Here is a 26,572-nt window from a genome sequence, read left to right on the forward strand (position 1 = left end):
ATTGAAAGATAGATGAACAAAAATGAAGTGGGATGTGAATTGACAAAGAGAGATGAGAGAGATTATGAAGATGAACACGCTCCCCTTGAATGTAAGCATTATACTGAAGATGTTTCAGTTGAGGCTATGCTTGACATATAAACTGGAAGGTAGCGATGTGAATCTTTGTGCCAGAAGCATTGTTGCATGCCAGTATCTGCACTATTGATCAATGCTCTCGATCATGTTTGAGTTATCTCCTACGACAACACAACCTTGAAAAATATTTGTCTAAGATTATGAATACTTTGAAATGATTTGTCGCAGAAATGAGCCATGAAGATTTTCTCAGACCAAAGCATGTATCTATACGAGGTATAGTAAATCCCTACAGATTAGATATGCAAGATATATCATAGCAAGGGGTGCGCATAAATACAGCTCGAAGTGAATGAGTTCCAGATGAAGTTTTCCTTCACTTAAGATAAATGGATAATAGCCGACGAAGGAAAACATATCTTATAAGTCAAGAAACGAATACGTTCATCCTAATGACAATTGATTTCCTCCATTGTTAGATGATGCGACCTATTGAAGTTGGAAATAAGAAATATTGATTGAGACAATGGATATCTCTTTTCAGAGAGAGTAAGATTTTCAATCTCCTTTGAAGTAATATTACTTCACATGTAGCAAAGATATGTATCGAAGATAATCATTCTATGGAATTAACTATCGATAGGACAATGTTTATCAACACCACATGCAGTGCTATAAGGTTTCATGATTAGAAACAGAAAATAGTTCAACGACGAAAAAACAAATTGTTTGAAGGAAAAGCAAATGGCGAATGAAAGTCCCCTGCAAATATCCCGCTCATATATCCTCTCGATGTTCATATTCTTTTTCGATTCCTTTTGCCAATAGCTACTCACGAGAGTAATGTTTGCGCAGAAGGGTCCAGGTGCGCTTGTGAAGTTCTTCATCATGCAGAAGAGCTTGGCGAGTGTAATTAGGGTTTAGGGTTTAGTGTAATTCTACATTGTTTCCATGAGCATGAACACAAGTGTTCAAGGTCGACCCTCAGTTCTCCAATGCATAACCTTCCAATCGCTTCTCTTTTTGAAAAAGTTTTTAGGTTCTCCTCTATTTTTTTTTTGTTTTTAAACTTTTTAAAAGCACACAACAGAATTAAATGACTCTCTAAAACTTCCGGGTTGTCCCCCTGGCAGCCCTTTTTTAAAGCCATTACGCTAGGCATAAAGTGCTCAAGTAATTGATCCACCCAAATCCCAAGGTATATCAAAGCCAATTTTTATAAACAATGATTTGTATTTTAGTAATGAGCACAAGTAGTATATATCATGCAACAACGAAGTCTAACTCTCTTCCTATGCATCGGCATGTCATTAAAGAACAATTCATGCACATCAAGTAAAGGCCAATGCATAGTATAAATAGTTTCTTGCAATTTTATCGTAGTTCCTCTCTCATGATAATTGCAAGTAGGAGCAGCAAGCACATGCATATTATATCTATCAAAATCATCATGTGTAGTGGTAAAACGCAACCCATCAATATAATCCTTAATAAGCGCAAACTTCTCCGATATAGTGTAGTTGGGAGAATTCAAAAAGATAATAGGACTATCATACGTGGGTGCAATAGCAACAATTTCATTCTTAACATAAGAAACTATAGCAAGTTTATCTCCATAAGCATAATTCATATCGGCATCATGGCCACAAGCATAACAAACATCAATTTCATCAAAAAGGGATATTTCAAACGAATCCAAGGGATCATAGCATTCATCCTTTGATACAACTCTACGCACACTTAACGTTCGCTTTACCTAGAATAAGTATGAAGCTAGAAGTACTTTGTAGGTGTAAACGAATATGTTTGCAAGATAATAAAGAACGCGTAAATAAAAAGCTAGGGTTGTTTAGATAAAGAAACGATTAAGTTAGTTTTAGTAGAGAGTTTTTTGTCACGAGAAAGTTATTTGTCCCTAGGCAACCGATAACTAGATCGATAATCATTATTGCAATTTTATATGAGGGAGAGGCATAAGCTAACATAATTTCTCTACTTGGATCATATGCATTTATGATTGGAACTCTAGCAAACATCCGCAACTACCAAAGATCATTAAGGTAAAACCCAACCATAGCATTAAGTATCAAGTCCTCTTTACTCCCATACGCAACAGCCCACTTACTCGGGTTTGTGTTTCAGTCACTCACGCAACCCACTATAAGCGAATCATGAACATATTGCAACAACCTATAGCAGGGATCCCTCACGCTTGCGCGACACGAAGAGCAACCATAGGACAGCACCAATAATAAAACATACAACTCAAACAAATCACGATCATCAATCAACCCATAGGACAAAACGGATCTACTCAAACATCATAGGATAGCCACATATCATTGGACAATAATATATAGAGTTGAGCACCATGTTTAAGTAGAGATCATAGTGGGGAGAAGAGGTGTTACACCGCTGCATAGAGAGGGAGAGAGTTGGTGTTGACGGTAGCGAGGTTGTTGGTGTAGCGAGGTTGACGGTAGCATTGAGCGCCTCCGGGAGAGAGGGGGAGAGAGCCCCCCTCCTTCTTCTTCTTCCTTGACCTCCCCCTAGATGGGAGGAGGGTTTCCCCTCTGCTCCATGGCCTCCATGGCGGCGGAGGGGCGGTAGCCCCTCCGAGATTGGATTTATCTCATTGTTTCTCTTCTGTTTCGCAACCCCGTTTTCTGGCCTTTCACCGTTTCTTAAATATCCGGAGATCCGTAACTTCGATTGGGCTGAAATTTTAACACGTTTTTATCCAGATATAAGCTTCCTTTCAGACAAAGGACACCTCCAACCGACCTACGGGGTAGCCACAAGCTTGCCAGGCACACCCTGTGTAGGGGGGCACCCCCCTTGAGCTTGTGGGCTCCTCGGGCATCGTCTCGCGTTGATTTCGCTTCCCAAAAATCAAATATATTCCAAAAAAATATCTGTAAATTTTTATTGTATTTGTATTTCATTTGATATGGATATTCTGCGAAACAAAAAACATGCAACAAACAGGGACTGGCACTGGGCACTAGATCAATATGTTAGTCCCAAAAAATGATATAAAATGTTACCAAAAGTATGTAAAAGTTGTAGAATATTGGCAATCAAAAATTATAGATACGATGGAGATGTATCACGCGCGGGGCGCTCGCGGGGCGGGGTGAGTGTCGGCAGCAGTAGAGCTACCAGCAGTAGCAAATCGAGGGGACATCGGGGGGAGTGCTCTGCTCACCGCGGAGGCGCACGAAGGCCCGGCGAGGGTCGGGAGCACAGGACGGCGGCGAAATCGTCAAAGATCGTCGGCGGCCGGAGAGGAAGAAGAGGATCGACCCGGACGTGGAAGGGTGTTGGACTTGAGCTCGCGGACGCAGACGACGAAGCGGGCAACGGTGGTCCTACTGGAAACGGTCCTAGGATACTGGTGCTCAATGGGTGCGAGGGCGACGGCGGCCATGGCCCATGGTGATGCGGCATCGTGTGCGTGATGTGGGGAAGAGAGCGAGCGAGGGAGAGGAGGGAAGTGAGCTAGGGTTTCACCAAGGGTTCGTGGGAGACGCCCTTATCCTCTCCACGACGTCCTGTAGTGCCACGCGTGCAATGGCTGCCACGCCATGGCGATGCTGCTCCTCGTGGAAGGGAGGAGAAAGGCCGGCTCAGCTGCGCTGGGCCGCACTGTAGCCTCTAGAGGTCCAGTCCAGCGGTAAGTATTAGTCTTTAATTTTTATACTTTTTCTGTTTTCTATTTTTCCTATTGTTTTGTATTAATTTGAGCTACTAAATGCATTTAGTTAAATGTGCAATTTAGCACATAAATATTAGGCGAGGTTTTTAGTTAGTACAATTCGTTGCAAATTATTTTGAATAATTTAAATTTTTATTTAAAATAAATTGATTCAATTAAAAGCTTATGGGTCAATTATAAATAGCTTAGGAGCATTTAAATATTTTGAAAAAATGTTGGTTCTTACATGACAATTAGTTAGTGAATATTTGCAACCGAACCTCCATTTTTATTTTACCTTTTAAAAAATTTAATTATTAAACTTGGATTTGAATTTGACTTGGTTTTCAACTAAGAGGCAATTAACCTTAACAAAAAAGTGGTGACATGGCATCATTAGTTAGAGATTACTGTAGCTTAATTATAGGGGTGTCACACCAGTTCGTCCATCTGTCAAAAGAATAGACATGTGGGACAGCCAATGGCCGAACGACACGATTCCAATAGTCGGAATTTGAGCACAACGGTAACATTTCTTGCGGAGCAAGAAATGCTAACTCCTCAGTCGAAAAGACATCTCCTGCAGCACCGAAGAACTACATCTTCTGCTGACAGGTAATCATTCGGAGCATAAAGAGATTTCTCTCAGTCTTGCATAGGTTTGGGCTAAGCATCAGAGAAGGTCTAAGCTTCGAGAACCTATACCCCTCTTAATAGTATGGAAGTCCTTTGACGCAAGAAAGAGAAGAAGAACAACGAAATGAATTCTACATCTTCTCGTCGCCTTTGGTCTTCTTAGTCAATTCTCGTCGGACAAACACCGAACCAATTGCTTCACATCAGCAATAGACTTTAAGGGGTCAACTTCTTCACATCAATCTTCTCGCCTGAACGGCCTCAAGAGATATGACCGAATCTTCTCTGCATCTCAAATATCCTTCGACGAAGTTCCTTGAACTTAGCACCGAAGATGGCATTCTCTTCAGTTTCACATGGACTATTTCTCTCTGTGTGCACTACCAAACAAATCAGTCCATGTCTGTTTCTGTCAACAATCTCCAAAACACAAGAGGGCAAGAATTGCACCAACAAACGATCTTGCTAAATTAGTGGTGCATGACAGATAAGCATACTACATTTCCAGTGGTCTATCAAGAGCTAGTATTGATATCGTCGGTTTCCATGGAATCAGTTGAGAGATGCTTCTGGTCTATGATTGTTGTCAATACAAATATGTATTAAAATGGGTGATCAATCCATGAGTGGGTATCAGACGAGAGAAATATCTTAACCATTTGTAAATAATGATGATGTTACTGATCTTTTCAAGAAGATGATAAATTGATCAGAAAAAATTCAAATGGTAGCGACTCTACATGTTTCGCTTAATTGTACTTTCTATAACTTAAGAAACTATGATGTCATTTCTGTTTTTATTAGGAAGATCTAATCTAGCTGTCCATGAAAATACAAAGTTGTTCGTTTGATTACTGTGTTTGAAACGTGTGATAAGAGGTTTTACAATTTCATTCAACTAGTATTTACTAACCCTGTATTTTTATGTAACTATTATATGTAGCATGATACTTCGGTTTCTAATGTTGTCTTTTAAGTGTTATAATTTGCGATATGAGATTGTAAAAATAGTCGGAGGTCAAGCTATGTACATATTGGGGGGGGCATTGGCCCCCAGCCTCAGATCAAGTTGAAGGATGCTTTTTGGGAGAGTCTAGATTGGAATATATTTTTAGCAAGCTCCATCATTGCAAATAATAGTTAGTTCATACCCAGATTCTTAGTGAACCCATTGGTAAAAAATCTGGCTTCGCCCCTGAACGACACAAACAAGGGAAGCCAGTCGTACAGTGGTGTTCCTGCCCTCCCCCTTTGTGATCAGCCACAGACAGTGGCCGCAAGAACAACCAAAAAGACTATGAAGTGATGTGGAAATTGAATTGTGGAATTGATTATCTCCCAACTCAAACTCAATCCAACTTGTCGCCACACAAATTGTTGTGGAATTCGCATTTATAGTCCCCTCCGAAGCAAGGGAGCAAGTGACGCAACATGCGACTCCATGGAGTGGCACATCCTTGGTTTTTGTTTTCTTATTGGGATCTTGCTTTTCATGGTTCCCATCTCTGTGACTCGTGATTTTCGCGAGAGAACTAAAACCAAGTCAGTGAAGATCATGATTTGGCTGGCACGGTATTGGGTTCCTTTGGTCAATTTCCTTAATTTGATCAATGCCTAGTAGATTATCCATGGCGTCCACATGCCATAGGGATCCATTATAACAGGTTAGTGCCTCATTTTTGTTAGAACAAGGTTAACAATACATCCAATAACCAGCTACAAGGAGTTGCCACATCACCTATAGTCAGTCTAATAGTCAGACATGTATAGTAGCAAATTATAAATATGTACTACTTTACTAACAACTGGTTTACCTTAGAACCTCGCAAGGTGTTAGGATTCCTAAAATATGTGTTAGGATTATTATTAACGTGTTTTTAGAGAACTTATCAACGTGGTTCCTAGGAGTCAGTTTTAAAATAGATAGGGACAGGGATAGAGATGACAATGATGTAATAAATTGAGTCAATCCTTTATTAATGATGATATTTAATTTTAGTATAAAGAGACATGACAATTATGTTGCTACATTACTACACTAGTCTCTCTCATCCATGGTGTCCATTTCGTCGACCGCTATGTGCATGTGTGTGCTTATAAGGATGAATGTACATGTGTGTATGTGACTGTCTGCGTCTGTACTATTTCTTTAAAAAAATATTATTTGTGGACGCGGCGTTTTGGAACTCGGGCTCAGATGAGCCCGGGGATGAACGGTAAAATCAAATAAAATAGAGAAAAATCCGAAATGAAATTATGGTGCATGATGCTCTTGTGTGTGAACACTGTGCAAAATCTTGTGATGTTTGGACATTCGAGGAGCTGATGGAAAAAGAAAAAATTTGGATGTCTGAGAAAGTTTTGAAAACCGCACTGTTCACGCCTGATTTTGTATTTTTTGCCATGAGCTCCTCGCATGTCCAAACTTTTAAAAAGAATGCACAAAGTTCACGCAGAGGAGCATCTTGCACCCAAAAAAACTTGGATTTTTAAATGTTTTTCTATTTTATTTGAGTTTACTGTTTACCAGGTGCATCTGAGCTCGTGTTCCGGATTGAATATCGATTATTTGTTCTATTCTCACGCTTGTTCTCTTGGAGCTCTAGAAACAAGGATGACATAGTCTCTAATCGTGCTTCGCCATTAGTGGTGATGGTTACTGGCAAGGTGGTTCAAGAAAGTAGAACGTGGCATCACGCATGAATTCTTCGGAGATCACGCGCCCTTCATCAGGGTGTCAAATGAGTGGAGCATTCCGGTATAATTGATTTTCTTTTAGGGAGGTTGGTTCAGGTATTTAGTGCATTTAGTCGATGTACTAAACATGCCAATGAGGCTTGCTATCTAAACATTTTCCATTCTATAGTATATGATACGGCATGTTTCTGTGTATTCTAGAAAAGCGATGACAGCGACGTAATTTAAAGAGTCAATCCTTTACTGATGATGATAGTGACTTATACGGTTATACCATCAGATTAGTTGTTTTGATGTAATATTGTCATCTCACTTTATTTTCAACTGAAACCTACCGGAAACCACATTAAGCCATGTCATCATTTAAACTAGAGCCTTAAGATAAACACAACCGTGTCACCATGAACGTCCATGAAAATACGAACTGTCAAAAGGCAAATAAGTTGACTCGAATCTCCACAACTGCAAAGGCCTAATAGCGACTACAAAAAATAAAGTTTGCGATGGTTGCCAACTTGTCATGCACATCTCTGTATAAGGTGATGGTTGTCGGCTTGGCGCAGCATGAGGCGCCTTTGCTCCCTTCCTGCTTCTGGCGCCTCATCCTCCTCGTGCTAGCCGCGGAAACAGGCCAAGGCAACCTAGCAACGAAGCTCTTGAGCCCTGAGAATCTCCTCTTGTTCTACTAGGACATGTTTCATTGCCCATGGTAAATATGCTCAAGGGGTTGTTGCCCAAATACATCCGAGTTGCCATATTTTCCGACAATGCATGATCAGTTCGGAGTTCACCCCCGGCGACAAATGGCACCATTGGGGATATAGCCAACCCAAGGGGTCGGTGTGGGGCGACATTGGAAATATTAAAATGAATTTAATTATATTTTAAAAATATTTTTCTATGCCATATATAGGCTTCCAGGAATTTCTAGGATGATCCATGGACCACCTTGTTCATCCCCTAGCTACATCCATGTGCACTATAATTGTCTGCATTATGCCATCTCAATGCATGTATCTTTGACCTAAAAGCACGTTTAGTTGGACTGATAGATTTGATGATTGTTAAAAAGCATTTCTTGGTCGCCATTAGCTAGGGGAGTCCTCTGCACCAATAACATGTTGACAATTTTGTAGGAACAGCTACACATGAATGGGGTGTATTCATATACTAGATTATTTTATGCGTTTTTGTATTTAAACTAATTGGCGTAGAAATTTCCCATGTGATTGCTTCCTCTGTCTCTCCTGTTTGCGTCAATTATTCCAAGGCTAGGCTCTATCTCTCCCGTTTTTCACTGCCTATTCCAAGGCTAGGCTAAATTTCAAATAATGTTTGAAACAAGTTTAGATCGTGCATGCTTACTGGGTTTTGAACCCTGAACCTCTTGATTGCAAGTTTATGCATCTAACCAGTTCACCCATGAGCTCAAGCTGGTGGGGAAAGGTGGATTATGCATTTATACGTCAACACTCCCCCTCACGTCTGGCTCCCTCGGACCTAGACGTGGACCGAAAGTGGACTTTAATTTAATTGCGTCAGCTAAGTCTTAAACTCGAGAACTTTTTGCTCTGATACCATGTAGAACTACACGCACCAGCCAGTTCACCCAAAAGCTCAAGCTATGGGAAAGGGCCGGACATTATAGTCCAACAACATATTTCCTCATGAATCTTCCTTTAGTTCATACATTTCTTTAAAGAATACATATTTTTATTCAGGCTTTGCAATTATTGAAGTCAATTTAAATTATTTTAATAAACACAATTTTTTCACATATATTTCAATTGTTTAGTTCTATTTCATTAAATTTCTGTAACATCTTTTAAAATCGGTTATTTAATCAGATGGCGATCAACTTCATAAAAATGTCACGCAATATTAAATATTTCTTATGACTAATACTATTTCACGAGAATGTGCATGACTTCGGAGAATGATGAACCTTATTGAAGGTTCGAGTGGTATTGGTTTGTTGGAATCACCCATAACTATCTATGGAGATAATGTTGCTTGTATTGCTGAAATTCAAACCTAAAGAACAATATTAAAGAACACAATGTTTGTAAATTATTTACCAATATGAGTTACAGAAGAAAAAAAATGGAAACATTTTTTGACTATAAATAGTAGGGTAAGCACCCCACTGCAATTTTTATAAATAGCAAAAAGGTCCAGAGTAACAGATACAATGACTCAGCTAGTGAGGTTAAAATGGAAACATTTTGCAAACGAAGTCATGCCATAATCTCGCCGTTTTATTTACAAATTCATTATCAGGTTCTTTATTCTAGAAATTTGTTCAGAGGGGGTAAATTATCGAATTATAAAATCCGCAAATTATTTTTATCGAATTGTAACATCTTCATGAGCGGACACCATATTCCTTCTTAATATTGCACCATTTTCCTTTATAAAGTTTCACTCAAACGGTTTCAAATCAATACAAACATCCACACATGCGACTTAATTTTCTACGTACTTAATTAGTCTTCCCAATGTGTTTCTAATGGCATGTACATTAATGAGGCCGGGCATTACAAGGTTGACGCCATTTCATTTTCTTCCTTAAGTGGCCAATTCATTCCGCCGTCAACAGGCTACAGTAGCCCGGGCTGCACTTATTTGCACGGATGCTATGCTACAGTAGGACTGCGTTTCCAAGAAGAGCATGCGCGCACGAACTTTGCATGCGCGCCCTGCCCTGCCCAAGCCGGGCGCGCACGAGTTAGGCAAAAGACTTCGGGGGCCAGACTCTTTCCGTGTTCTTCCCACACCACGGCGGTATAAATTGCCGGCGCGCCACATTTGTCTGCCCGGCCGGCGGCAAAAAAGATCATTTCGATAGCTAGCCCCCTGATCGAGCTAGCTAGCGAGCGAGCCCCATGCGTGCAACTTCTTGGCAGCCCATCTCCCTCCCTCCCTCCACCCCGGCCCCTGCCGATCAGCTCCACCATCCGAGAGCTTTGTAGGTGACTTACTCGCCTGGTGATTAGCAGGCAGGAAGTAGCTGGTTTCTGACCCGGCGCACCGCCCACCTACTCGCCATCTCCTCCGGTTCTACACCGCGGCAACACCGATCGTTTACCCTCTGCACGTACCTAGCCCGTACCTGACGGTGACCTCCCTCCGATCCTTGGCGCCATGGGGAGCTCGTGCGTGAACCTCTCCCGCGCCGTCGCGGCTGCGAGGCGCCCGGGCTTCGCCGCCGGCGCCGGCGCCGGCTGCCACGGGAGGAGCGTGGTTGCATTGTCGTCGTCGTCGTCGTCGAGGCGGCGCACCGCCGCCGACGGTGGCGTGTCGTGCGGCATCGCCAACGGGTACCTGGGCGGGTCGCGGCCGCCTTCCTTGCCGGTGCACGGCAAGAGCTCCGGGCCCGGTTCGGCGCGGGAGGCGGGTGATCACGATCGCGCTGACGGGCTCGGGATCCAGGAGTTCCTTGGCGGCAAGAACTTCCTCATCACCGGCGGGACTGGCTTCCTAGCAAAAGGTACGTACGTCGCCATCTTCATAGTTTTCTCTGCCTCCACTTGATTATCGTTGCTGTTTTCGTGCTTGATTTCATTTACAATTTCAGTTCTGATCGAGAAAATCTTGAGGACGAACCCTGACGTGGGCAAGATATACGTGCTGATCAAGGCCAAGGACAGCGAGACGGCATTGCAGAGACTGCAAAACGAGGTACGATTACTAACCAACCATACCCTAACCCTACCAGTTTTGAATTTTGATCTTCATCCAAACGATGATATTCTTTTCCATTTTCCCGTGCGCGGCATTCGTGCAGGTGGTGGACACGGAGCTGTTCAAGCGCCTGCAGGAGATCCACGGCAAAGACTACCAAGATTTCATAGCGACAAAGCTTGTCCCCGTGGTTGGCGACGTCCGGGAGGCCAACATCGGCATTGCCCCCGAGCTGGCCGATGAGATCGCCGAGCGGGTGGACATCATCGTCAACTCCGCCGCCAACACCACCTTCGACGAGAGGTTCGTCCTTCTATAATATACGTGCACTTGTCTTCTAGCTAGAGTTTTTGCATTTCTCCAAGATTCAGTGACTCCATCGTGACCAGAAGAATTTTACATCTGAATATTCAACCAGGTATGATGTGGCCATGGACATCAACACCGTGGGGCCGTTCCGGATAATGAGTTTCGCGCATCGGTTTCGAAGGCTCAAGCTCTTCCTGCAAGTGTCGACAGGTCAGGCTCATGCCATCTGCCAAATGAATCCTTTCCGCGTGAAAGCGATGTTTACTTAGAAATTTTCCCTTTGGGGGGGTTTCCAACGGTTGTGTTGCATGACATAACCATGCATGATCGCAGCGTATGTGAACGGGCAGAGGCAGGGTGTCGTGCTGGAGAAGCCGTTTCGGTTGGGTGACACCATAGGGAAAGGGTCGGCTGGATCCTCGGATTCTTCGGAGCAGCACAAGAACGCCGTGCTGGATATCGAGGCCGAGATCAAGCTGGCCTTCGATTCGAGAAGGCGCGCCGATGATGACTCGGCTTCGTTCTCTCAGGAGATGAAGGATCTAGGGATAGAGAGGTAGGCAATGGATACATTTCTTGCCATGACCTCCTCTTGGTCTCGGTCTGAAGGTGGAACATTAGGTTGATTTGCTGAATGTGCTGGTTACTCTTGTAGAGCGAAGCTCCATGGGTGGCAGGACACGTACGTGTTCACCAAGGCCATGGGGGAGATGGTGATCAACAGCATGCGAGGGGAGATCCCCGTGGTGACCATCAGGCCCAGCGTCATCGAGAGCACCTGGAGAGACCCCTTCCCGGGCTGGATGGAAGGGAACAGGTACGTACGTGAGTGTAAAATGTGGTACAATCTTGCAGAGTTCATCAACATTCTGTTCTGATTTCCATTGGCGAATTGATTTGCTCGACCAGGATGATGGACCCTGTCGTCCTCTACTACGGCAAAGGGCAGCTCAGCGGCTTCCTCGCCGATCCGGCCGGCGTTCTAGACGTGGTAATCAGTTACACATTCTCTGAGCAAATGCACTAGTGAGGCCATGGAGCTGATCTTGCAGACGCTAATGGCTTTCTTGTCGTGTCATTTGGCAAGGTTCCGGCGGACATGGTGGTGAACGCGACGCTGGCGACGATGGCGAAGCACGGGCGGGCGGCGGAGGGGGGAATGCACGTGTACCACGTGGCGTCGTCGACGGTGAACCCGCTGGTGTTCGGCGACCTGAGCCGGTTCCTGTTCCAGCACTTCACGAGGAGCCCCTACAGCGACGCGGCGGGGCAGCCCATCGCCGTGCCGCCCATGCGCCTCTTCGACACCATGGAGCAGTTCGCCAGCTACGTCGAGACGGATGCGCTGCTCCGGAGCGCCAGGGCCGGCGTCCCTGCGGGCGAGCGCCTCTCGCAGCGCCTCCAGGAGCTCTGCGCCAAGTCCGTCGAGCAGACCATCCACCTCGGCAGCATCTACCAGCCCTACACCTTCTACACCGGCAGGTCATCTCTCTCTCTCCCACCCATGGCCGAGCAGGCCCATGTAGCATCATTTATATGCTTTGTTTGCTCAAGCTGCTACCATGCGTCGCCGGCGATGAACGACGTATGCAGGTTCAACAATGGCAACACGGAGGGGCTCATGGCGGAGATGTCGGCCGAGGAGAAGGCGGCGTTCCACTTCGACGTGAGGAGCATCGACTGGACGGACTACATCACCAACGTCCACATCCCAGGGCTCAGGAAGCACGTCATGAAAGGGAGGGGCATCGCCGCGGAATCGCCACCCTCCTCCACGGTGCTCGCCGCCACCTCCACGGTGTGAACCCACCGCCTCAACACCGAACAGGGAAATGCGCCGCGGCGTGTACACTAGAGTTAGATTGTATCATGTGCCTAAGTACGTGATCCACTGAAGAAACACATTTGGTTGTGTTAGCAGCAACTTAACTAAGGTTGATGTCATTCTGTCAGATTGATTCTGCATTATAGACCTGTTTGTCCTAAACAACAGAAAATATTTGTTCTCCCCTCTACATGTTGTATTCATTATAGTGTACTTATGGAAAAACAAATAAAGCTTTGGAGATACTGAAATATGATTTAATTAACTGAACCTTGCCGTCGATAATACAGATTACAAGCCTAGTGATACAAGCTTAAGCTACATATAGGAGTTCAGTCTTTGCCAATGTAAAATGCCATGATTCTATGAAATTGCCAAAGTGTGGAGGGATGGCCCTTTCTTCACCTGGAACTCAGGGCAGGTGGCTGCATGAAGCTTCTTTTGTTTCAGGATGGCAGCAGTCTTTTGGATTGACCAATGGGGGTCAATTTTACACAGGGCTCTGGTACACCCCTTTGTTATTGTTTGTTGGCTCATGTGCAGATTTGGATCCAGCAGAATCTCACTGATCGGTGCGGACTATCGCAATACAAGCTGAGAAATGGTGCAGCCAGTTTACTCAAAGGAAATAATCAGGTGTTCTCCTTGTCACGTCTGGCTCACCTCTCCGAGGGGCTGGCTCAAACTGCAACAATAAGGGGGGAACCAGCTTGATAAGCATCACGTGACAAAAAAAATATCAGAGGGCACAAAATGAGGAACCTATTTCAATATAATGTCTTCTAAAACACGATTTAAGTACAGTATTAACATTTCTATTTGAAGTTTCAGTAGCTTTACAGTGCATATAAGACTGATCTGCATTTTGTGCCTATCTGGATGATGGCAGTATGTCACAGCCATGGGCCAAATAGCAAAGAGAAAGTGTCATGGAAGTACAGCATTAACACTTCTATATAAAGTTTCGGTAACTTTACAGTGCATATATGACTGATCTGCATTTCGTGCCTATCCGGATGATGCCAGTATGCCACAGCCATGGGCCAAATAGCAAAGAGAATGTATCATGTAAAAATGAAGAAGTGAACTCGTGATCACCTGGATAAAGGTGTGAGCATTGCAGTCATCAACTTCCAAAATGGACGCCATGTTGCCACATCGGTAACAATAGTTTGGAGCACTGAATATGGTAACAACTTTTTGTTCCTGTATATGGACAGCGAATAATCACAACATATTACTTGCAAAAAAGGAACAGCTGATAAAGTATCTAAAAGTTCAACCAGCTTACATGAGCCCAGTTATATCCCTCCATGACTAACTGATGAGCCCGGGCTACAAGTTTGAGATTGTTGGTGTGATTGAACTGCTCAGATATGTCCTGCGAAAAAAGAAGAATGAACAAAGTAAAGTAGAACTCGGTAAATCCGCAAATAGTGCTTGTGAAAGGAACACAGTACTACAGTAGTACCTGCCCAAAAGTGTAGCCAGCACCACGAGGAGAAATGCCCCAACCACATCGATCGTCCGGATCAGACCATAAAAGATCACACATAGGTCCCTCATGTGGAACCTCTTGGACACGATCCAAGCTACGCACACTATCAAGATTCTCAATCGATGGAGATAAACCACCATGCAGGCAGAAAATTTCAGATTCCACCTTCAAGAATGTAAACAAAATATCAATATAGCCCCTGAACACAAAATGCTGAGAAAAATGCAAGAAAACCTTATGTGATAATCAGAAGGGTGGAGAAAAATGCAAGAAAACCTTATTTGACAATAAGAAGGGTGGAGGGCAGCTATTTTATCATACAGTTAGCAATGAATATGTTATGCATATAGCATAAAAATAATGAGTATATTATCAACCTATCGATGAATAAGTTCAGTGTTTAATAGTCCATTCATACAACTGGGTATCTCAACAGTCAAGACCTACCAACACTAGAAAGAGCAAAACAGCTAAAATCAACTAACAGTTAAGGTTAGAATCATCCAAGATTGTGTTTCGCTCATTTTGTATGTAAAGAATTTATGGATTGTCACACTCATACAAAGTGAAGACATTCCACGGTCCATGGATATGTTCTCAGCTACCGAGTCCAAAGTGGGCAAGGCATGAAACATAACTATCATACAGACGCCAACAAAACTGGACGTCCATATAATTTAACACACACAAAAACAATCCGCACAATAAGGCTGCATGCATCTTAGAAAAATGCAGAATAATCTAAAGAAAAAGAGAGGAGGTCTAAGATTCAGAGTACACACCAGGGCTGTTAATGGGAAATAATCAAAAAGATCTGTGAATATCTTCCATACATTTGCATTGCCGTACCTGGTTAGAAAGAACGAGAACATAAATGATATTGCTAAAGACAGTAATACTACCACATACTTGTAGTAAAAATGTTCTCTGTAATCAACTTATATTGGACTAAAAAGTTTGTAACTTTATATACAACATAACAATAACATGTAATTATTCAAATTTTCTCAAAGCATATGCAGCTCCTAAGCATGGTGATAGAGCACCATCAGAACAAAGATCATACAACTAGTTACACAAGTCATTTGTATGCAACCAACACATCGTCAATACTAATCTAAGGAATCTCTACAAATGCAGGTATAAAAGACACATGAATAGATGACGCCAACTAGATTCACATACATCAACACAAGTGGCACAACTACATATGAGAATAAGACAACTTAGTTAAAAGAGCACTCTGAACAAGCACAGATTTTCTAGCACAGCTGCAACCATAAGATTAAGTACATATAGAACAGGCTAGAACTGTAATAAGATTAAGTGAACTCACTTCCGTAGGCATTCATCGTAGAATCCATATACTTGTGTGATCTGCAACCATTGTGGAAACATACTTTTAGTTTGAGAAGAAAAATACATGACAAATGAATCACTAAAACAGCATCAAAATTATAATAAAGCAAATTATGCATAAAACAGGAGATGTAAGATTCGAAACAGAGAAGCCTGCTCCATTTTCCATTCAAACTGAGATAATGACAGCTATTGAGCTACAAACATCAACACATAAGCATTGGGAAGATAATATCTATAGTACCTGCCGACTCTCATGGTTTCCGCGGAGGATTGTAATCCGATGTGGGTGGCGAACCTTCAGTGCTACCAAGAGCTGGATAAGAAATATCATTAAGTACATATAACATGAATTCGAACATGGTATCATTGGAAAGAATAGGGTAGTATCCACAAGTAGGTTGATTCTTACAGAAACAGTCTCAACGGAGTAGTATCCACGATCCACATAATCCCCCATAAACAAATAATTAGTATCTGGGCACTGAAAACAACAGGAAAAAAGGTCAGACATTCGGAGATGTAATGTAAAATGCATTGTGTTAAAGCAGGGTGCAGGGTAGGAAAGAATAAAGATCAGCTAACAACAGTAGTACCTTCCCGCCAATCCGGAAAAGCTCAACAAGATCATGGAATTGTCCGTGAATATCACCGCAGATTGTCACTGGGCTTTTGACTGGCTGCAAAACAAAGAAAATGCAACAGCTTAAAGCCAATGCTTATCTGCAAGTGTACCTTATCACCATACATGTAGATAATTTTAGATAATGTTTGTAAGAATGCAATGTTGAGGTGTCAGAGTGGAACTTTGTACCATTTCATGATATACATAAGAGCTAACAATTAAGCAGATGAAATGGGCCGGGCAGAAGACCTTAAATTACTATGTTTATTTTAGCATCAGCAATTGCCAGTTTATGGGTTGAACAAAAACCACCAAAGAACAGGATATAATTGAAAGTAAAATATTGATCAGAATGCCCTTGACACATAGGACTGAACAATACAATGACGATGATGTTGCTCAGGCAGTGCCAAGATCCAAGACAGTATAATAAGCTCAAACAACCTTTGGAACCAGCTATAAAGAAACCCAACGCGTGTATAAAAGATACACTGCACAAGTGAGATGAGAACTGATGGTATGTAATACCTGCACATTGCTTTCCTCCATCAATATCTCCTTAGCCTTCTCGCATAGTGCTTTAACCTGCACATGTGGGGCTGTGAGAAACATAAATTCTATAAATGTTTATGGGCATCAAATATTCCTGTTTCTGACCAACAGCACACACAACATCCTTCCCTAAAACACACACACACACACACACACACGCAACACCCAAATCAACCCAAATGTATATGAACGACGTCCTGCAGGTGATACACTTGACCTTTATTCTTTCTTTTTTTGAGGAAGATGCACTTGCCCCTAAAGATGCCGTTTTCCCTACTGAAATGGCGCAGGAGACAAATTTGTCTTCTACAAAGAACGGTACAGTGACAATAGGAGCTTGCAAAAATTCCTATTTTGATGCTGCTTTACCGCGACTATTACAGGAGATCTATCCGGAGAGACCAAATCTGAAGCACAGCAGCAGAATGATTCAAAAACGACCCTTGGACAGGCGCAAGCTAGACGTCATGCCCATCATCCTCCAGACCGTCCAGCATAACAAACAGCACCCAAATCACCGGATCACGCCCCGAATCCAGGGCCTCGAACCAGCAGCCGAGCTGTCAAAAAACCCTAGAGGCGGCCCCCCTCGATAACAGATCAAAACGAGCATTCGCCAGATCCGGCGGAAGCGCCGGCGAGGGAGCGAGCGAGAAAGCCAGACAGAACGGCGGACAGAAGCGTAGGGAAATCTCACCTCTTGCTCGGCAAGCGGGCGGCACTGCAAGAGCTGCTCGATCTGCGCGTCCAGGCCGCCGCAGCCGCTGCTGTCCACGCTCATGGGCTCCATGTCCTCTCACGCCCGCCTCCTCCTCCGCCGACCGTGGGAAAAGGCAGCCTGAGCTGGAGCTCGTCGCCGGCGGCTAGGCGGGGCGAGAGGGGGGAGGGGAGCGCTGGGTCGGGGCCGCGGAACAGGAGAGTGGGGAGTGAGACTGGGGGGAGGAGCGGGGGAAGGAACTGGACGCGGACGGGAAGCCCATCATTCGCCACATGGGCCCAAATCTGTCCAGCCGGTGGGACCCACGCGCTCCGCGTCGCGGCTCGCAAGTGGCTGCCGGCGGGGGCCGAGCGCGTGCGTGGACCGGAGAGAGACCCGGGGCGCCATCCTTCTCAAAATTTTCAGAGATTTATCGAGATCCGGAGGAGCTCCGGGTGGCCATTTGAATAGGGACACGTTCGATCCTGGTTGAAGATCGGCAATTGGCTTTCTCATCGCCGACGAGGTACAGCATAATCCATTTTGATAATATAGTATTATGGTGACAACCTGTAAAAAAAATGAGTCTGGAAACCTGTAATTCTAATCTCTTTTTCTTTACGATGCAACGTGTGATTTAATTGAGTTTCCGAATTGATCGGAATATAGGGAAATATTTGTAATCTTCATAAATTATTCACCAATTTAAATCGCATTTTCTTTACGATCCAGCGTGCAATTTAATCGAGTTTTTTAGTTCATCAGAAAATAGGGAATATAATTTTTTAGATCAACAGGGGGTAAAAACCTCTGGCTCCATACTAAGAAAGAAGAATTAAAAGCAACCCAAGTCCTAGGACTTGTTTAGAATGTGACGATTTAGTCCGATATCTTGACGTCGGTGTTGGTTTTTCCAACGAAACGAATAAGTTTTGGACTGAGAATTCACATAAGCATTGCACAATGATCCGCACTAGGCGGGGAGCAGCAATGATACCGTTGGCCGGCCTTTCCCACTGTAGTTTGGAGCTCACCCTTTATTTACACCGACCCTAGTTGCAAAAGTGCACCACACCATCCTCAAACTTGCACCAGATGTGATGATTTGGTCCTAGCCCAATCAGAGCAAGACAAGTGGCGCCAGGTGCTCGAGCCGGTCGTCGCCTGCACTTTTGCACATAACCCCCTGTCGTTTTCTGAATTCAACCTGCAGTACACCGCACCTGAATTAAATTTGTCTCAATATCTATTCGCATCCGTTCGTTCGAGGGCGGCCAGGTAGTGTCATGTCGAGGGCGACAGCAGCGGCGATCAACTGATGACGCCAGCCACCACGGCATCGTCGTCGTCACCGAAGTTCACCGGTGGTATGGAGGCACCTCCTTCCGCTCATCTCGTCCGCCCGTTCGGCGTCTTCCCACCTGACTACTGTGAGTCTTCTGCCTCCCTCTGCTCTGCTCTGTTCGTCGTCTACCTTCTTCTTACGCCCGTTCGGCAGTAAAGCTAGGGTTTTGAGCGACAATTTTAGGCTAGGGTTTTGGCGATAAAGTAGTTGTTTCGGCTGATAAAGTAGGGGTTTAGGCCTAGGGTTCTTCGGTGAATATAGTCGCCAATGGATGTGGGTGCTTCAATGAAGCTCTTTTGTGCTCTTGAAGATGATTTTGTCAGAGGCAAATTAGTGCTAAATTTCTGAACTTTTGTAGTTCAGTTATGCTCAATGATGTTTGTTGTGCAGTTTCAGTTATGCTCATGGTCATGCAGTTATGCTCGATACTATAAATTCAGTTATGCTTATGGTCATGCAGAAGAATTGCAACAACTTTTGTAGTTCATTAATGATATAAGTTCAGTTTTTGCGGTTAGTTAACTGAATTTTGCTCAGTGCACATTTCTGCAGTTAACTAATTTTTTTAGTGGTACAAGTTCAGTTTTGCATGGCTGAACATTCGTAATTTAGTTATGCTCATGCTATGTTCAGTTAAATTTGTAGTTGGAGTTGTCTTGCTGCTCTGTTTAGTGCTTACAATGTACACTTTTTGGATGCGGTGTGTGATTCAGCAAATGGACAAAGGATGGCTACTCCTTTTTTACATCGGAATTTGATCATGGTGGTATTTTTCTGTGGACCAATCAGTAAGTTGGAGTACTGGAACCCTTCTGTGGAGGTTCTTGACTATGTTGGCTCTGCCATATCCTCATATGCATTCCTTAAAAAGCACCTGATTTGGTTGGGATATCCAACGAGTGGGCACATCATTTACTGGTGCATACCTCATAAAACGATTTCAGATGGTTTGATCAGAATTAGAGGATGATGATTTGCACAATATGATCAGAGCTAGTGCTGAGCAGAAAATGTCTGCAATCATGGTTGACCATTCAGATTTCATCAGTAATTTCAGGGCTGATTTGGTATGCACATTGCCTTCAATTAGTGTTGCTGCAGCAAGTGCAACATCTTCCCACAGCCTCATTTCTCTTATTGGGGGAGATCTCATTTCAGAAATTGCGGTTGATGGAACAATACAATAGAATTTGCTGATTGAAGGTGTTGAGCACAATTTTCTTACTGAAGGTGGGCAAACAGTTGAAGATATAGTGGTTTCAGACTTCAATGACAATAATTATGACATAGATGATGGGATGATGATCTTTAAGATGACAACATTGACTTTGACGTTGATGAAGAAGCTAAGCAAGATGTGGAGCCTGACTACTTGCTTGAGGATGAAGATCTCAACCTATCCATTGAGGAATCAGAGCAACTTAAGTACAAGTTTACACCTTTCAATGAAAAGGTGGACATGGTTTCCCCTATCTTTAGAGTATGGATGGTATTTCCTGATGTGGTGGACCTAAGACATGCTCTTACTGCATATTCAGATAGGAACATAGTGCAAATCAAGAAGATCAAGAATGACAAGATAAGAATAGAGGGAGTTTCTGAAAGAGGTTTCCCATGGTTGCTTAAAGCTGGCAATGACAACAAGACAGTAGGATTTGTTATCAAGAGCTATAATGTAGAGCATACGTGCCAAAAGAAATGGAAGTTAAGGTCACTGATACGTCTCCAACGTATTTATAATTTATGAAGTATTCAGGCCATGTTTACAACAATGTTATATGGTTTTGGTCCACTTTTATATGATTTTCATGAACTAACCTATTAACCTAGTGCCCAGTGCCAGTTCTTGTTTTCTGCATGTTTTTGGTTTTCCAGAAATCCTTACCAAACGAAGTCCAAATGCCATGAAAATTTATGGTGATTTTTTTGGAACATAAGAGACCTATGAAGCTTCGAGGAAGGACCAGAAGACCCACGAGGGAGTCACAAGCTCACCACGCGGGTCCTGTGGGGTAGGGAGTGTCGTCCGAGCTTGTGGCTCTAATGTAACTCCGATTGGCATGATTCTGATAACCCACAAGTATAGGGGATCACAACAGTTTTCGACGGTAGAGTATTCAACCCAAATTTATTGATTCGACACATGGGGAGCCAAAGAATATTTGCAAGTATTAGCAATTGAGTTGTCAATTCAACCACACCTGGAGACTAAATATCTGCAGCAGAGTGATTAGTAGCACAGTAGTATGGTAGTTTGATAGCAGTAGCAATGATAGTAACAGTAGCAACAGTATCGATAGCCGCAGTAATGGTAGCAACAATAGTTTTGTGGCAATTATGATAGTAGCAACAACAGCAGTAGTAACTTAGCAAGAAACAATATGTGAAAAGCTCGTAGGCATTGGATCGGTGATAACGTTGGATAACATTCATCATGTAACAATCATAACCTAGGGCGACACAGAACTAGCTCCAATTCATCGATGTAATGTAGGCATGTATTACGTATATATTCGTACGTGCTTGCAATAAGAGCTTGCATGACATCTTTTGTCCTACCCCCCCGTGGCAGCGGGGTCCATAAGGAAACTAAGGGATATTAAGGCCTCCTTTTAATATAGAACCAGAACAAAGCATTAACACTTAGTGAATACATGAACTCCTCAAACTACGGTAATCACCGGAAAGAATCCCAATTATTGTCACCTTGGGATATGCGGATCATAACATGTAGCAGGTGCGTATAACTTGCAAGATCGGATCAAGAACACAAATATATTCATGAAAACATAAAGGGTTTAGATCTGAAATCATGACACTCGGGCCCTAGTGGCAAGCATTAAGCATAGCAAAGTCATAGCAACATCAATCTCAAAACATAGTGGATACTAGGGATCAAGCCCTAACATAACTAACTCGATTACATGATAAATCTCATCCAACCCATCATCGTCCATCAAGCCTACGAATGAATTTCTCACTCCCGGCGGTGAGAATTGATACGTCCATTTTGCATCATGCTTTTATATTGATATTTATTGCATTATGGGTTGTTATTACACATTATAGCACAATACTTGTGCCTTTTCTCTCTTATTTTACAAGGTTTACATGAAGAGAGAGAATGCCGGCAGCTGGAATTTTGGGCTGGAAAAGGAGCAAATATTAGAGACCTATTCTGCACAACTCCAAAAGTCCTAAAAAATTACGGAGAGTCATTTTGGAATTAATAAACAATATTGGGCGAAGAAAGTACCAGAGGGGCCCCACCAGGAAGCCACAAGGGTATCAGAAGGAAGCTTTTGGGACGAAGCGCCGCCGTCTCGAGGCGGAACCTGGGCAGAATCAATCTAGGGCTCCGGCAGACTAATCTGCTGGGAAACTTCCCTCCGGGAGGGGGAAATCGTGAAGGAAATATGCCCTAGAGGCAATAATAAAGTTGTTATTTATATTTCCTTATACCTTGATAAATGTTTATTATTCATGCTAGAATTGTATTAACCGGAAACTTAGCACATGTGTGAACACATAGACAAATAGAGTGTCACTAGTATGCCTCTACTTGACTAGCTCGTTGAATCAAAGATGGTTAAGTTTCCTAGCCATAGACATGAGTTGTCATTTGATTAACGGGATCACATCATTAGAGAATGATGTGATTGACTTGACCCATTCCGTTAGCTTAGCACTTGATCGTTTAGTATGTTGCTATTGCTTTCTTCATGACTTATACATGTTCCTATGACTATGAGATTATGCAACTCCCAAATACCGGAGGAACACCTTGTGTGCTATCAAACATCACAACGTAACTGGGTGATTATAAAGATGCTCTACAGGTGTCTCCGAAGGTGTTTGTTGGGTTGGCATAGATCGAGATTAAGATTTTTCACTCCGAGTATCGGAGAGGTATCTCTGGGCCCTCTCGGTAATGCACATCACTATAAGCCTTGCAAGCAATGTAACTAATGAGTTAGTTGCGGGATGATGCATTACGGAACGAGTAAAGAGACTTGCCGGTAACGAGATTGAACTAGGTATTGAGATACCGACGATCGAATCTCGGGCAAGTAACATACCGATGACAAAGGGAACAACGTATGTTGTTATGCAGTTTGACCGATAAAGATCTTCGTAGAATATGTAGAAGCCAATATGAGCATCCAGGTTCCGCTGTTGGTTATTGACCGAAGATGAGTCTCGGTCATGTCTACATAGTTCTCGAACCCGTAGGGTCCGCACGCTTAACGTTCGGTGACGATCGGTATTATGAGTTTATGTGTTTTGATGTACCGAAGATTGTTCGGAGTCCCGGATGAGATCAGGGACATGACGAGGAGTCTCAAAATGTTCGAGACGTAAAGATCGATATATTGGAAGGCTATATTCGGACATCGGAAAGGTTCTGAGTAGTTCGGGTATTTATCAGAGTACCGGAGAGTTACGGGAATTCGCCAGGGAGTATATGGGCCTTATTGGGCTTTAGGGGGAGAGAGAGAGAGAGGAGCTGCCTAGGGCAGGCCGCGCGCCCCCCCAAGGCCTAGTCCGAATTGGACTAGGGGGAGGGGTGGCGCCCCCTCCTTCCTTCTCTTCTCTCTTCCCCTTCCTTCTCTCCTACTCCTATTACTTGGAAGGAGGGGGAATCCTACTCCCGGTGGGAGTAGGACTCCCCAGGGCGTGCCATAGTAGAGGGCCAGCCCTACCCCTCCTCCACTCCTTTATATACGGGGGAGGGGGCACCCCATAGACATAATAAGTTGATCATTGATCCCTTAGCCGTGTGCGGTGCCCCCCTCCACCATAATCCACTTCGGTCATATCGTAGCAGTGCTTAGGCGAAGCCCTGTTCCGGTAGCATCATCATCACCGCCATCACGCCGTCGTGCTGACGAAGCTCTCCCTCGAGACTCAGCTGGATCGAGCGTTCGTGGGACGTCACCGAGCTGAACGTGTGCAGATCGCGGAGGTGCCGTACTTTCGGTACTAGGATCGGTCGGATCGTGAAGACGTACGACTACATCAACCGCGTTGTCATAACGCTTCCGCTTACGGTCTACGAGGGTACGTGGACAACACTCTTCCCTTCTCGTTGCTATGCATCACCATGATAGATCTTGCGTGTGCGTAGGAAATTTTTGAAATTACTGCGTTCCCCAACAAATCGAAGCCATCATCATCACCAACGATCCTCTCATCGAGAGGGGGTCAATCTCCATCAACATCTTCACCAGCACCATCTCCTCTCAAACCCTAGTTCATCTCTTGTATCCGATCTTTGTCTCAAAACCTCAAATTGGTACATGTGGATTGCTAGTAGTGTTGATTACTCCTTGTAGTTGATGCTAGTTGGTTTATTCGGTGGAAGATCATGTGTTCAGATCCTTAATGATAATTAATACTCCTCTAATTATGAACATGAATATGCTTTGTGAGTAGTTACATTTGTTCCCGAGGACATGGGAGAAGTCTTGTTATAAGTAATCATGTGAATTTGGTATTCGTTCGATATTTTGATGAGATGTATGTTGTCTTTCCTCTACTGGTGTTATGTGAACGTAGACTACATGACACTTCACCATGATTTGGGCCTAGGGGAAGACATTGGGAAGTAATCAGTAGATGATGGGTTGCTAGAGTGACAGAACCTGAAACCCTTGTTTATGCGTTGCTTTGTAAGGGGCTAATTTGGATCCATATGTTTCATGCTATGGTTAGATTTATCTTAATTCTTCTTTTCGTAGTTGTGGATGATTGCGAGAAGGGTTAATCATAAGTGGGAGGCTTGTCCAAGGAAGGGCAGCACCCAAGCACCAGTCCACCCACAATCAAATTATCAAAGTAACGAACGCGAATCATATGAGCATGATGAAAACTAGCTTGACAGTAATTCCCATGTGTCCTCGGGAGTGCTTTGCTTTATATAAGAGTTCATCCAGGCTTGTCCTTTGCTACAAAACGGATTGGTCCACCTTGCTGCACCTTAGTTACTTTTGTTACTTGTCACCCGTTACGAATTATCTTATCACAAAACTATCTGTTACCGATAATTTCAGTGCTTGCAGATAATACCTTGCTAAAAACCGCTTGTCATTTTCTTCTACTCCTCGTTGGGTTCGACACTCTTACTTATCGAAAGGACTACGATAGATCCCCTATACTTGTGGGTTATCAAGACTCTTTTCTGGCGCCGTTGCCGGGGAGTGAAGCGCCTTTGGTAAGAAAACATTTATATAGTATGCTGAAATTTACTGTCACTTGTTGCTATGAAAAATAATCCTTTGAGGAGTTTGTTTGGGGTATCTTTACCCCGACCGGAAGAGCAAAGAGTTGCCCCTCAACCTAGTGAACCTACTGAAAGTATTTATTATGAAATTCCTTCGGGTATGATAGAGAAACTGCTAGCTAATACTTATGCAAGAGATGGAACACTACACCCTGATATACATCTAATCTATGTGGATGCAGTTTGTGGATTATTTAAGCTTGCAGGTTTGCCCGAGGATGAAGTCAAGAAGAAGGTCTTCCCTTTATCTTTGAATGGAAAGACATTAACATGGTATAGGCTATGTGATGATATTGGATCATGGAACTACAACCGATTGAAATTGGAATTTCATCAGAAGTTTTATCCTATGCATCTGGTTCATCGTGATTGGAATTATATATATATAATTTTTGGCCTCGTGAAGGAGAAAGTATCGCTCAAGCTTGAGGGAGGCTTAAGTCAATGTTATATTCATGCCCCAATCATGAGCTCTCAAGAGAAATTATTATTCAGAACTTTTATGCTCGGCTTTCTCGTAATGATCAATCAATGCTCGATACTTCTTGTACTGGTTCTTTTATGAAGAAGACTATTGAATTCAAATGGGATTTATTGGAAAGAATTAAACGCAACTCTGAATATTGGGAACTCGATGAAGGTAATGAGTCAGGTATAAACCTTAAGTTTGATTGTGTTAAATCTTTTATGGATACCGATGCTTTTCGTGAATTTAGCACTAAATGTGGACTTGGCTCTGAGATAGTAGCTTCTTTCTGTGAATCTTTTGCTACTCATGTTGATCTCCCTAAGGAGAAGTGGTTTAAAAATCATCCTCCCATTGAAATAAAAGTAGTGGAAACTATTAAGAAACTATTACTTATAATGTTGATCCTGTTGTTCCTTCTGCTTATATTGAGAAACCACCTTTTCCTGTTAGAATAAAGGATCATGCTAAAGCTTCAACTGTGGTTCGTAAGAGTTATACTAGAACACCTACACCCCCTGAACAAATTAAAGTTGAACCTAGTATTGCTATGGTTAAAGACCTCTTGGTCGATAATATTGATGAGCATGTTATTTATTTCTATGATGAAGCTGCTAGGATTGCCAAACCCGATATTAAAGATAAACATAGACCTGTTGTTGCCATGCCTGTTGTTTCTGTTAAAATAAGAGATCATTGTTATCATGGATTATGTTATGTGGGTGCTAGTGTGAGTGCAATTCCCTTTACCTTATATCAAGAAATTATGAATGATATTGCATCTGCTAAGATGGAAGATATTGATGTTACTATTAAGCTCG

General features: G+C 43.2%; 2 protein-coding genes across 5 annotated transcripts; one reads left to right on the forward strand and one right to left on the reverse strand.

The window, feature by feature from the left end:
* Nucleotides 1-9,908: 9,908 nt before the first annotated feature.
* On the forward strand, nt 9,909-13,177 carry LOC123098551 (fatty acyl-CoA reductase 2, chloroplastic). Of its 2 annotated transcripts, XM_044520580.1 has the most exons (9): nt 9,909-10,598; nt 10,686-10,789; nt 10,896-11,095; nt 11,211-11,311; nt 11,435-11,657; nt 11,757-11,918; nt 12,011-12,092; nt 12,189-12,583; nt 12,695-13,177. In XM_044520580.1, exons 1-9 carry the CDS (start codon nt 10,253-10,255, stop codon nt 12,903-12,905), a joined length of 1,824 nt encoding a protein of 607 aa, XP_044376515.1. In that variant the 5' UTR covers nt 9,909-10,252; the 3' UTR covers nt 12,906-13,177. The 2 variants fall into 2 exon arrangements, with proteins under 2 accessions (XP_044376515.1, XP_044376514.1); XM_044520579.1 differs by having other exon boundaries at nt 12,189-13,177.
* Nucleotides 13,170-17,938, reverse strand: LOC100125711 (serine/threonine-protein phosphatase PP2A-4 catalytic subunit). 3 transcript variants are annotated; one of them, XM_044520583.1, is made up of 11 exons: nt 17,658-17,938; nt 16,937-16,993; nt 16,380-16,463; nt 16,196-16,267; nt 16,028-16,099; nt 15,761-15,801; nt 15,207-15,273; nt 14,398-14,589; nt 14,218-14,307; nt 14,025-14,132; nt 13,170-13,611 (listed from the first exon to the last, which is right to left on the reverse strand). In XM_044520583.1, exons 1-11 carry the CDS (start codon nt 17,748-17,750, stop codon nt 13,546-13,548), a joined length of 942 nt encoding a protein of 313 aa, XP_044376518.1. In that variant the 5' UTR covers nt 17,751-17,938; the 3' UTR covers nt 13,170-13,545. The 3 variants fall into 3 exon arrangements, with proteins under 3 accessions (XP_044376518.1, XP_044376516.1, XP_044376517.1); XM_044520581.1 differs by having other exon boundaries at nt 16,028-16,267; XM_044520582.1 differs by lacking the exon at nt 13,170-13,611 and having other exon boundaries at nt 13,678-14,132.
* Between the last annotated feature and the right edge of the window lie 8,634 nt (nt 17,939-26,572).

The sequence above is a fragment of the Triticum aestivum genome, chromosome 4D (assembly GCF_018294505.1).
Source record: "Triticum aestivum cultivar Chinese Spring chromosome 4D, IWGSC CS RefSeq v2.1, whole genome shotgun sequence".
NCBI lineage: Eukaryota > Viridiplantae > Streptophyta > Magnoliopsida > Poales > Poaceae > Triticum > Triticum aestivum.